The 12,734-nt window shown below is 41.3% G+C and overlaps 1 protein-coding gene across 4 annotated transcripts in view; it reads left to right on the top strand.

Annotated features, from left to right (window-relative positions):
* Window positions 1-8,495, top strand: part of NMRK1 (nicotinamide riboside kinase 1) — a 13,711-nt gene extending 5,216 nt beyond the window's left edge. For 2 of the 4 annotated variants that reach the window (XM_014951654.1, XM_014951653.1), the window contains exons 2-9: window positions 2,125-2,237; window positions 2,657-2,747; window positions 3,405-3,453; window positions 4,599-4,770; window positions 4,852-4,923; window positions 5,949-6,055; window positions 6,968-7,057; window positions 7,460-8,495. In XM_014951654.1, coding sequence (XP_014807140.1) covers window positions 2,209-2,237; window positions 2,657-2,747; window positions 3,405-3,453; window positions 4,599-4,770; window positions 4,852-4,923; window positions 5,949-6,055; window positions 6,968-7,057; window positions 7,460-7,479 — 630 coding nt within the window. In that variant the 5' untranslated portion in view covers window positions 2,125-2,208 and the 3' untranslated portion in view covers window positions 7,480-8,495. Of the gene's footprint in view, window positions 1-19; window positions 132-2,124; window positions 2,238-2,656; window positions 2,748-3,404; window positions 3,454-4,598; window positions 4,771-4,851; window positions 4,924-5,948; window positions 6,056-6,967; window positions 7,074-7,459 lie in introns of those variants that run through there. The other 2 variants (XM_014951651.1, XM_014951655.1) reach the window with 2 other exon arrangements.
* Window positions 8,496-12,734: the final 4,239 nt, after the last annotated feature.

Here is a 12,734-nt window from a genome sequence, read left to right as displayed (position 1 = left end):
GGCGCGGCGCGCGCCCGGGGGCCGGGTAGGCGGCGGCGCGGCCCGAGGAGCGTGGGCGGGTGGGCGAGCGAGCCGCGTCGCGACGTGATGTGACGTGACGTGACGTGACGTGACCCGAGCCGGCGACACCGGTGGGTTTGCAAGGTGCCCTGTCCCGAGCGTGTGACAGGAGCTTCGTGCCCCGCGGGGGCGGTTAGGCGCGCCTGTGACAGCTACCTACCGGGCACCAGTGACGGGTGGGGGGTGTCCCCCTGCGTGGGCGACCTTCGGCCGCCACGGTTTCTTCTGTGTGCCCTCCCAGAAGGTGTCTTTAAGCAGCCGTTACAGTGAAATGCCAGCCGCGGGGGCGCCGCCGAAGTGTGGCGGCCTGCCGGGGGCGGCGTGGGGCTCTGTGGCGGTTGGCGTGGGCTGCCCTCTCGGCCCCGCTGCCGGCCCGGGCCTGGGGGAGACATTCCTCAGCCGGGTCTGGCGGCTACTGGAAGGAAGCGTGCCTCGGCTGTTCCCTCCCGCTGGAGCTGTGTCACGCTATGCCGTTAGGAACAGGGCAGGGGCAATTAGGGTTACCGTGGGGCTCTGTTCTGTGTGAGGATGGTAAGCCCACTGGGGTAGTTTGGGATTTCTGTGTTGCAACCTTGGCGACAGAGTTCGCCTTTGCAATTCCTGTTACACATTACTCTGGGGGGGAGGAGGAGTCGGTGGGTTTTTTCACCCTGGTGTTTTTTCTTGCCTTAAAGTGGGATTAACTTTTATACAGTGACGTAAATTAGAGTCCAAAGCTCAGCAGGTGCATCCAGATGTTTAGTTTGTTACACAGCTTTTTTTGTGGGACAAAGGCTAATCCTCTGGAACGCAAACCTTACTGATGATTTTTGGAAAACTTTTTGTTGTTGTTCTTTTAAATGGACTGAGTATCTTCAGTTCCTGAGAACGGATCATCCGTTTGAGCTCTTAGACTAGATAGATGCATCACATCTTTGAACCTGAGAATTACAATATTCTTCAAAAACCCTTGCTTGCTACCTTATAAAACTTGCCAGTGTCAACTACTGTAGGTGCGCAGCACCATTGCAGAGCAATGGCTGTCATACTGGTGATGACTTGGACTAGTCAGTCTGTCTGGTGTTTTTTAATAACAGAAAAAGCATATAAAGCAACCATGCAAAGGTCACGTCGCAGACCTGTGAAACAGTTGAACTTCCAGGCATTGCACCAAGTACAAAAGGATATTATTATTTCAGATTCTGTGTATGTCTAAATCTTTTAACAGAAATAGTGTGGTTTTACTTTCATACTGATTCCCTGTAACAGTCTTTTTTCTAGTGTAGTACAGACACTTATTTGTTGGGGACAGGAGACGATGTTACCTGCTCAGTCCTTTCAAGTCTTAGGTGTCATAGGCCTTACCTCCTCATGACCTAAGAGGACAAGGATGTTTGCATGTGGTTAAATAGTTATTAACTGGTGTGTATGCTTGGAGAGCAATGTTTGACAAATGTTAAGCTGCTTTGACAAACTCTCTAGGCTAGTGCTGCTGTCAAGAGAAGCAGCCCTGTTGTCCTTCTGCTACATCATACTTTTGCGGGCACAGGTAACTGAACGGTAAACTGGAGGGAATTTGTTCAGCTGAAAACTAACATTTTTCCCCTCCCTCCTCCCTTATAGAACTGGTTTTCAGCTTTTCCAGTATAGTTCACTATGGACTCTGCAAACACCTGCTCCAGAAGAAAGTTCTGGGAAGAGAGTCAGGGAAAGACAGGATTGTGGCTTCTAGCAGCTCTGACCCCTGTAGGTGTTCAGCCATCCAGAGCCTCGGGGTTTGTTTCCAGGCAGCAGCTGGGGATATGGGTGGACAAATGTAATCTTTTTCAGAGTTTCAATCATTGATCTTTTCTGGTGAAGATCAAGGCTACCCAATCATTCTCAGTGCTAAATTAGCTAGGATGGCTTAAACTGCCTTTATAGTATTTTAATGACTGCAGATTATTCTATGGGAGGAGGAGCAAGTGTATGCTGTTTTTTTGTTAGCATTAAAAATAAGTAGTTGAGGTTCAGACAGTAGCTTTGCAAAAAGAAAAAGGACAGATAATAAGTCTTACCTATAATTGATATTTCTTAACACAATAGCTACTTTCCTTATTGCTGAATGAAGAGTTTTCACTGGGTACCATTTCTGACCGTGAAAAAGAAGAACTGGAGAGGAAACAAACTATGAAAGTATTGGTTATTGGCCTTGGAGGGTAAGTATTAGCAAATTAAATTTCCTCCACAGTTTAAGACTGGTCTTCCTTTCAGAATTAAGTTACGTCATTTCTATTTCCAAATGGATATTTTTTTGAAAATAGATTACAAGCACAACATACAATTGTCTCATTTTATGGCATATAACTCTTAAGAAATTTTTCTGTCTCTGTTGGAGATCTCAGGTGCCAGCTCTCTAATCTCTTTTTTTGGCACTGCTAGATTTACTGTCTGAAAACTGTTGGAACCTGCCAGAAAATTTCTAGAGGTAGAGAGTATTTAATGTGAATAAACTTTGGGGGGAGTTTGGATTGTGTATTTTTGTCTCACTATGTAGAAATGTGTGTGTGAGCCTGTACATATGTTTAAAAGATTGATTTTTGTCTTGATGCAGTTTTTACTATGTTTTCTGTCTCAGTGTAACAAATGGAGGGAAAACAACGCTGGCAAAAAAGCTTAAGAAAATGCTTCCCAACTGTGATACAATCTCTCAAGACGACTTCTTTAAGGTAATAGTATTCATAGAAAGACCTGATCGGTAAAAGTAGGCTCAAGTAGATTTTAGTGTAGTTTCTTCTCTTTTCAGTTCTCCTATTGATAAACTTTTAAAATTGACACTACTTAAAATAATGTCGAATTCATGAGAAAGAGAAATAAAATGAACAACTGGGGTAATTAAACTTTCAGTGGCCAAAACCACCAGGTATACCTGGCACCTGACACCAGGTTTTCTGTTGTCTTTGATACCCTTTAAAAATAAGAGTATATGTTGGATGCATTTTTCAAGATACCTTGTGCTAATGAAGTTAATGATACTGTGTTAACACTACACCCATAGATAGTTCTCTTCCTCCCAAATCAAAACAGAAAAACAACTTTTCCATTGATGTTGGAGTTGTTTGTGAAGGAGGGTGAAGCAGCTTCTTATTTCTTAAGTAAAGCTCTAATGAACTTAAGAGGTATGATTTGGAGAATTTGTTGTTCTAGGTTAAATAAAGTGTTGTATTGTATTTTAATAGTTGTATACAGCAGTTTAATTTTGAAGATAAATTTAATCAATTGGGATACAAAAGTGTATAATCTTTATGTTTGATACTGAAGAATATGTCTCTGTGACAGCGGTTGTAAAAGCAGCCTTGAAAATATTGAAATTTTTTCCCCTTCAGCCAGAGTCTGAAGTAGAAACAGATGAACGTGGATTTAAGCTGTATGATGGTCAGTAACTTTGATGCATTGCTTTTGAACATTGTGCTGAAATTCTGTTGTGCTGAGCTTGAACATTTCTTCCCCTCCTCCTGCTGCCCCTCTTCTCTTCTGAGCAAGGCAGTGAACAAATGGTTGTTTCAGAGCAATCCTTTGCTTAGTTTGTTTCAGCTCACTGAGGTAAATAAGAAAACTTGCTGAACTAATAAATAGCTCAAGCCAGTGCTTGACCCTTCATTTTCTCTTTTTAATCTTTTCCTCTATTTCTACAGCTGTGTCTAGTGCAGTAGCAAACGGTGCTGTTCAGGTAAAAGTGTTGGTTTGCAGCACTGGCATAAGCTTAACCTCATCACTTTCTATGTGAGGATGGGTTGGTTTTTTTTCACTTTGATAATGAACTCCTGCGATATCACCACTGAGTCTCTTTCATTGTCATATTCCAAATCAGCCTAAACTCAGGTTTGATTCTGACACCTTTACTTCATGTCTGATCTCACATAGAGACCAAATGTTTTGAAGTTCATGGTTAATGCTGGCTCAACATGCTAATTTAGTCTTATGAACTAGATCCAGATCCACTTTTGGTTCAGGTCATATGTAGTTGTGAACAGTTGCTTATTTGCCAATCCCTGTTGACACTTGGTGATCACAAAATGCATTACCCAGAACATTGGCCAGGACCTTAAATTCTATCTAAAAACTGATTCTTATCAGCTATGCAGTCTTTGGCTCTACTGTTAGACTTAATGAAACTGGAATGTTGAACTGGAGGGATAAGTTGGACATTCTGGTTCAAATATCTGTGTTTAATGCTGCTCTTAAAAGCTCCTCTAACGTGTTTACTCTTATGTTATCCAAAGGTTGCCTTCTCTCTACCGTTCAGTACTTACTCAGTATGTTCTTGCAGACACAATGTCTGCAGACAAAACCAGGTGCTACAGAGTTGAGAGACCATACCAGTCCTGGGGAAAGCTTTAGTTTCAGGGTATCATCAGTTGCAAACATGGAATTTTTGGGGTAATCCTGTTCCCTTTCATTTAGACTTGTATGTAGACTATTAGATTCTTACTGATTAACCTAGAGTTACTTAAGTGCTCCTCTTTTTTCTTTTTAATTCTCTGTTTTGAAGGGGTGCCTAACTTTCTGTTTCCATCTAGTACTCGACGCCCTCTATATGGATGACATGGTGAAAAGTATTCGCAATTGGATGAAAAACCCAGCAAGCTCAGGTGCTGTGACAGAAGAGCCACAGAATACATGCGACAACCTGAAAAATACAGTTCATGTTCATATTTTGATTGTTGAAGGCTTTCTGCTATACAATTATGAGTAAGCAGTAGTATGTAACCTGGTATATTAAAAGCTGCCCTAAAAAGGAAGAGGTAACTAAATATGTTGTTATTATTTTAGGCCACTTAATGAACTATGGAATAGAAGATATTTTTTGACCCTTCCTTATGAGGAGTGCAAAAGGAGGAGGAGGTAAGATTATTTGGTTATTGCTCACAAAGGGTCAGTGTATCCCCTAAGCTGGAGTGGCCCTTTTGTATTAGCTTTTCTTTGGTGCTTGATAAATGCAAGCTATTAAGATCATCTGTGATTCTCAGGGAAGGCCATGTGGGTGTTTAACCAACATTAACAAAAGTATGCAGGGATGCGTGGGGGTTTTTGTTTTGTTTTTCATTTTAGAGTAGAAAGATATTAAAGTGTTAAATGTTTTACGAACACTGAAAAGAGAATTTGTTGTCCAGATAAGTTATTCAGGTTACTGACTGCGTATTGGAGTTAAACCATGTTTAAAATGAGAAACAATTAAAAAAAAATAGTAAGCGGCCTTATCCTTAGTTGAATACAGATATGTGATTATTATTGTTAAAGTAACAATGTTCATGTGCAGTTTTAGTGTATGCTTTGTTTAGACTGTGCATTAATTGTACTGTATATGTGATGTTGATCATTGAGCCAGTCTCTGTCTTGCCTACAAATCTGGAGCAATGCTGTGTGGTTGGAGCAATACATGTGCATGAAGTTAGAATCTGCTGGCTCAGTGAAAAAATCCTCTATTTAGCTGGCTTTTGTTGATTCCACTTTCTTGGTTTCTCACTAGACTCACCTTTAAAGGACTTCAGTGTCCAGGCTGGAAGTGACTAGACAAAACTGCTAGTCATTTAAAACTTGAGAAATCTGCATAGCCATTAAAAAAAAGATAAAAAGTAATTTGTTTCAGTAACACTTTTGATACAGCTTAACTTACATGTAATGCCTTTTTCATTAACAAAAACTAAAAAATAAAAAATTTACCTTATCTCAAATGTAACTTGATTGGCAGAAATAGGTAAGTTACCAAGAGTATTGCAGATTATATTAAAACAAAGGCACCTCGTTCGCACTAACAGTTATGCAGCCTGCCAGTCTTTTTTTGTTTTGGATAAATGCTTTTACTAAACCAGCTGACAATAGGGGAAAATGTGAAACTTGTGTGGGAAAGCAAATCTATTTCTGTGTAGCACCAGAGTCTATCAGCCAGCAGATGCACCGGGGTACTTCGATGGACACGTGTGGCCTATGTATCTGAAATATAAAAATGAATTGGAAGAGAATGCAAGTAACATTGGTATGGTATTCTTAATTTTAAACTTATAAAATGCTTACGTGTGGCATTTGTGCAGTTTTTTGGGGGATGTGAGGGTTGTTTGAATGGGACAAAGTTTTCTTCAGATGTTTTTGTGGCACTTGGACAGTAGATCTGGACCATTTGTTGGTTTATTTTGCAAGTCTGTAGGGTTTTTTTGCTTTTTAATAATGAAAATTGTGGTTAATAAAATAGAAATGTTCTGATCACTAATTGAGTCCATTTAACAAGATAGTTCATGTGTGCACATATGCATACGTGCATATGGCTAAAATAGGAATCTTCTGAGACTGATGCACTGGCAGAATTCTTCAGAACAGGGTTGAAGTCCTGGTTGATAAGCTAAAGATACTTCCCAGGTGCTGACTGTACACACTGCAGTCACCAGTCTTGCATGAAAAGCTGGGCCAGCTGATGGGGCAATACCCTGAGCTTGTGTGATGTTCAGGCTTGTACAGCTCTTGGACTGCCTACTTCTGGAGTGGGGGCCAGAGGAAAGAGAAGTTGGGCGGTTGCTTCATCCTTACCATGCAGTGAGAATGGGAACCACGATGCCTTGCTCAAACCCTAAAGCTGAGGAAGAACTTGAGGTCTTCTGCTGCATAGGGACCTTTCTGCTGAATTATTCCATTGCTGTACTGTCTTAATGTTATTACTGCTACCCTTATGGAGAATTTCATACCCCAAAACATTGTAAATTAGTTCTTAGCTAGGATAGTTTTCCATTATGTTAATTTTTTAACACGTAAAATGAATTTGGGAAAGAATAAAAGAGGTACTGGTCCTGGTTTTTATCTCTTCTGATGCCACCCATAGGAATACTGAAAACTACCAATTGCTATTACAGATAACTGGCATAGAACTCATAAAAACTTCTTCTTTTGTCTTTCTTAGTTTATCTGGATGGAACAAAATCCCAAGAGGAGCTTTTATCGTGTGTGTATAGTGATATAATAGAGGAATTAAAAAAACTGAGGGAAGGAAGTAAGTAATGTTACAGGTAATTGAATCTGCTTATCCCATTCCAAATTAACAAGAAGCTAATCCTTTTATATGGAAATACTGCAAGGATTATATAGATCTATATCTCTTTATGTATTACAGTCCTTATGCACGTTTGCCCATTACTCTGTCATCATAAGCTATAACTTTTAAGTTCCTTGAAATTGGATATCCTGAAATAATAGGTGAATCCACCATTATTTAATAATAAAATAATAATAAAAAGGGAATAAAAAGAAGGAATATGGGGCAATGGAATATGGAATATGGGGCAAAACATCAATGAAAGCAGACATGTTGGTGCTATTAGTTTCTAATATACAATGAAGTCACATGCAAACAGAGAAATGACACTAAAGGTTAAATGTGTACTTTTTATTTTAGATGAGCCGGTCACAGCATGATAATGTAGAAAGCCTGTGTTCCATTTGATACGAATTGAAAACCTCAAGACTGTCATACTTGGCAAGCCAACCAACTGAGCCGGTGTCATGTGTATGTCCCTTCATACAACACAAGTAGATTTGTAGTGACTATTAACTCTGTAAGCCTCCGATATTGTTGAGTAGTATCAACAGTGCATTATTCTTTGTAATTCCTTTAATCAGTCATGCTTTGGCTGATCTTTAAATCTGATTGAATGCATACGTTTCAAATATGAACATTTTTGTGTACAAAACTAAACTATAAAGATGCAGTTCTGTTGGATTAATAAGCATATTCGAACATGGATGAATACAGTTTGAAATGTTCATATCCGAATGACAGTGATTACCTCTAATATTCTTATGAGCTTCTAATTACTGGTAAACCTGGCTAGGGGAACTAGCTATATGCTGTGGGAAAAGTAAGTTTAAGATTATATAAGCTGTAGCAGTGCTTATTCAGTAACTGAAGCTGTCATTGAGTACCTTCTAACTGAACTTACTTAGATTTGCTAAACACCTCTGTGGTGTTTGTCACATATTTTTTATGTTGAGTGTTGGTTGGAGCAATTGGGAATGGATATTTTAAAAATTCAAATAAATCTGAAGAGAACTCAGGTTGTTGGAAAAAGATGGGGGAATAAGATGTCGGAGAGAATGCAGATGCATTGCTAACAAGGTTAAGTAGGTATATATAGACTACTAGACAATAAATGCATGTTTCAGGGAGGAGGAAGGAAGAAGTAATTCTTACTAATATTCGTAGCTCAAGTTGAAATTATAGTAATGAAAGTGTTCAGAAAGCAGCTATGCTAAACATATGTTAAAGCTTTGTTGTAGGATTTGTGTACATATATTGAGATAAACTGGGAAACTGGGAAGTTGATCGTATTTGGCTGCTGAATAAGTAATGTAATATATTAACTCTTACATTTTCTATAAAGTATCTTACATTTTTATCAGCCAGAATAAAAATCAAGCTACAGACATGAAAAGCCAAGGATGGACATCACTTACTATATGTCAGATGATTGATTGAAATGTCAGATGTGATTGAAATGTAATGCTTTATTGTTGACAGGATTAAGAGTCCTAAACCTGTATATAAGAAAAAGGTCTTAAACAGATTAGAGCTGTATAGACCTCTGTTTAAGACCAAGTGCTTCCAAATACTAATTTGTATTATTATTTTGCAGTAAAAATACTTCAAGTTGCCTTTGCTCAAATAGCAGTGATGGGCTATCTGACTTTAAACTGTATTTTTATTTCCCTTTGGAAGGGGTGCAACTGTGACAGATTAGCTAATACTTCGATGGTTGTGGTGGGTTGACCTACTAGGCCGTTCTGTCCCTCCTCTCTTCATCTGGACAGGAGAAAAAATATAACAAAAGGCTTGTGGGTTGAGATAAGGACAGAGAGATCATTCAGCCATGACAGTCACAGAAAAAAATCAGACTTGGCTTGGGGAAATTAAATGTATTGCCAGTCAAATCAGAAAAATCTTCAAACACCTAGGCTGAACTTCACTCCCAAATTCTCTACCTCCTCCCCCCCACAGGGGGATGGGTGATGGGGGTTGTGGTCTGCTCATCACATGTTGTCTCTGCTGCCCCTTTCTCCTCCAGTGGAGGCCTCTTCTCACTCTTCCCTTGCTTTGGCGTGGGGTCCTTCTTATGGAAGACATTACTCCACCAACTTTTCCAATGTGGGTCCTTCCCATGGGCTGCAGTTCTCCATGAACTGCTCCAGCATGGGTGCCTTCCACAGGGTGCAGTCCTTCAGGAACAGACTGCTCCAGTGTGGATCCCTCAGGGGGTCATAAACAAACATGCCAGCAAACATGCTCCAGCATGGTTCCCATGGGGTCAGCTCCTCCTTTGGGCATCCATGTGCTTCGGCGTGGGGTCCTCCACGGGCTGCAGGTGGGTATCACCGTGGGCTGCAGGGGGACAGCCTGCCTCACCATGTGCAGGGCATGAGAAGATTTTATTATGGCAACCTGGGATAGTTTGCTTCCCCACCATCTGCACATACCCCTGCCTGGGTGCCAACATGGTGTGCAGCCATGGATCTCAGAATTCAGACAATTGCATTCTATCAGGAAGCTCACTAATGAGCAAACCAGGACATTGCATATGCTTGATATGTTAAACAGTGCAAGTTTTATTATCCACCTCTGTGGTGCTTTCCCTTGAGCTTCAGTCACAAGCCAGGGTTCCACTGCGTCAGGTCACAGTTTGATTAGCATCGGTGTCCCAGGGCTCCCAGTGTGGTGATGCCACCATTTCCATAAATCCAAAGATTTCACTTGTTGAGCGCTGTGCTTTGTCCCTGTGGGATCTGCGCCTGCCTTTCACTCGTAACAGCATGGTCTTCACTAGGAGCTGCAGGGGAATCTCTGCTCCAGTGCCTGCCACACCTCCTCCCCCTCGTTCTCCACTGAATTTGGTGCCTGCAGAGTTGTTTCTCACATAACTCTCAGTCTTCTCCTCTGGCTGCCGATGCAGTTTTTTCCCCATCTAAAATACGTTATCACAGAGGCACTACCACTGTCGCTGATGGGCTCAGCCTTGGCCAGCAGCAGGTCCATCTTGGAGCTGGCTGGCGTGGGCTCTATCGGACACGGGGACAGCTTCTCACAGAAAGCACTCGTCTAGGCCCTGGCTACCAAAACCCTGCCATGTAAGCCCAGTACAATGGTAAAGGGAAGAAATCTTTTGCTCTTGCTTTTACCATCTCTGCAAGGAACTTGTAGGCTTATGGTGCTTCTTTAATAACTTTTCAAGTATTTTCTTGCACAGAGAAATGTGTGAGTACAATTTAAAATGGTATGTTGGTTCCAGAGGAACATAAGGGATCCTTTTCTGAATTCAGCAGGATAGGAAGTGAAGGGTTAAGACTGAATGGGCTTGTCCTGGTTTGAGGTAAAACAGAACCAATTTTCTGTTGAGCAATTTTGCTTTTCAGCTAAGCCTCTTCTAACTAACTGAACTCTCTGAAATTAGTGGCATATTTGTCATACAATGTCTGCTTCCAGAGACTGATAAGACCTGATTGTTTATAATTTATGCCAAGGAATGGTATGCAGAGAGGTTCTTCTTATAATTACTGCTATAACAACCAAGGTCAGATAACTTTGTTATGTACCGTGTTGGAGGGTCAGAGGCAGAAAAGCGTAGAGGGGTCGCACCTGTGCAGAGAAGCAGACAAACTGACCAACATGTTATTCTATCCCATCTGCCCCATACTCAGTATAAAAGCTGAAGGATCAAAGGATCAAAGCTCTCTTTCTTCAGTGGCTGGCGTCTCAGGAGGACCCTGTCTGTTTGTCTGCCTTTGATCCCAAGCTCAGCATTCCTGAATCCAGTTCCTGAGTTCAGCTCCCATCGATTGCCAAGTCAGTCTGGGACTCTCCCAGTGCCTGTCAGTGATGTGATCATGATCTTGGGAAATTATATGGTTTTGTATATATATAGTATATATTTCATAATTTTCTTACTTTTCTCTTTATTATTAATATTTCATTTACATAGTTTAGTTGCTTTGAAACTCAAAAGTCTGTCCTTCTCTGATTCTTCTCTCACTTGGGAAAGAAGTTAGAGAGCATCTGTCATTTGTTTTAGTGGCCAGCCCAGCCCAAACCACAACAGAGCTGCCCTGAGGAGGAGGAAGAATTTCAGTATTGGCAGTCCTGGAGTGATTTTATTCAGCAAGTGACTCAGAGGAGGGACTGAACAATTAAATCACCCAAGATGATACTGAGCTTTCTCAAGTAGTCCAATATTAGTCCAGTGGCAAGGAGCTTAGTTTTGTAAGATCTGGCAAAAGGGGTAGATGAGCTCCAGTACAGACATCTGCATTTGTGGTGTAAATCATTTATCAGAGTACACATGGTACTGAACTTGTAGTTCAGCAACACGTAGTTGCAACTCAGAGCAGAGATCTTTGGCAGTTCTTCTGAAAACACCACATTGTGGAGCAGCATCAAAATATTCGGTAGGCATCTTATGGAAGGGTATTGCGAACAAAACAGGTGGTGCTACTTTGCTCCTGTGTAAAACTGATGGACGCACATTTTCAGTATTGGGCAGTTCTGGTTTCTACATCTGGAAGGAGTTAAAAGAGTGGCAACTAATGTGATCATGTCGGTGACAAACACATAACCACTGGAAGGTAGTTATATGCGGTGCTTTATTTCGCGGGCCCGGGAACCAGGGGTAGTCACCCAAATCTGGTTCGCCGACGACCGTGTCAACTTACAATTTATACCCTCACGATTATGCAATTTCATACATATTCAATAGTCACCCCATCACCTCTTATTACATATTCATTAGGGATTGCTTCATAGATTGCGTCATTCTGGCGACATTCCAGTCCCTTCTGGTGGTCTTCGGTGGTCGTTTCTGATGAAGTAAGACGTCTTCCTCGCTGTGTACTTTTTACCTTTCGTCCTTCTGGTAGGTTTCCAGGCCCGTTTTAGATGCCTATCTCCTCCTTATTCTTCTTGACTTTTCAGGCGTCCTGGGTATGCCGCTTCAGTAGCTTTAAACTATACCCCTCTCCCATTATTATAGAATGCAGTACCGGATCACAAATATACAAAGATTTTACACCAAGTTCAGAACACCTCGTATTTTCCAACAATCAAGGGAATGGAGGAGCCATTTTGTAAGGAGAGACTAAAAACGCTGGAACCCTTTTACTCTGGAGAGAAGACTGAGGGGAAAAACAGCCAAGGTTCACAAAATCTTGAAAGCTGCGAGTCAAGTGGATGCAGAGCTAGTGTTCACCAAATTGTACAAATGCTAGTTTAGGGGGGAATTCTCCTTTGCTTGAAACAGATTTACCAGTTACATTAAGGTAATGTTTCACACAGCAGACAGTGAGTTCTGAGATTTAATGTCACAGGAGGCAAGACAGTACCAGCAAGTTCAAAAGGAACTGGGAAGATTCATTGACACCACACCGTAAGAAGTAGTAGAAGCACCAGGCAGAGCTATACCAAGGATGGCCTGTAAAAGCTGGCCAGGCTCACCAGTGGTGTCTAAATTGGCTGTCCTCTTGCCGGTTGCTACAGCAACTCACCTTAGTAGAAAAAGACAACGAACTCTTTGAGTCTTTTTAGGAGATAAAAGTATTTCAGGTGCCATTATAAAAGCTTACAGAATTCCTCTGCGACGTTTGTATGTTGGTAGGATGCTTTTGCTTTGAAGGTGGTACAGCCCCTGAGA

The sequence above is a fragment of the Calidris pugnax genome, unplaced genomic scaffold (genome assembly GCF_001431845.1).
Source record: "Calidris pugnax isolate Ruff unplaced genomic scaffold, ASM143184v1 scaffold207, whole genome shotgun sequence".
NCBI lineage: Eukaryota > Metazoa > Chordata > Aves > Charadriiformes > Scolopacidae > Calidris > Calidris pugnax.
The sequence above is the reverse complement of the archived record's forward strand: the minus strand, read 5'-3'. Positions and strand labels throughout refer to the sequence as shown.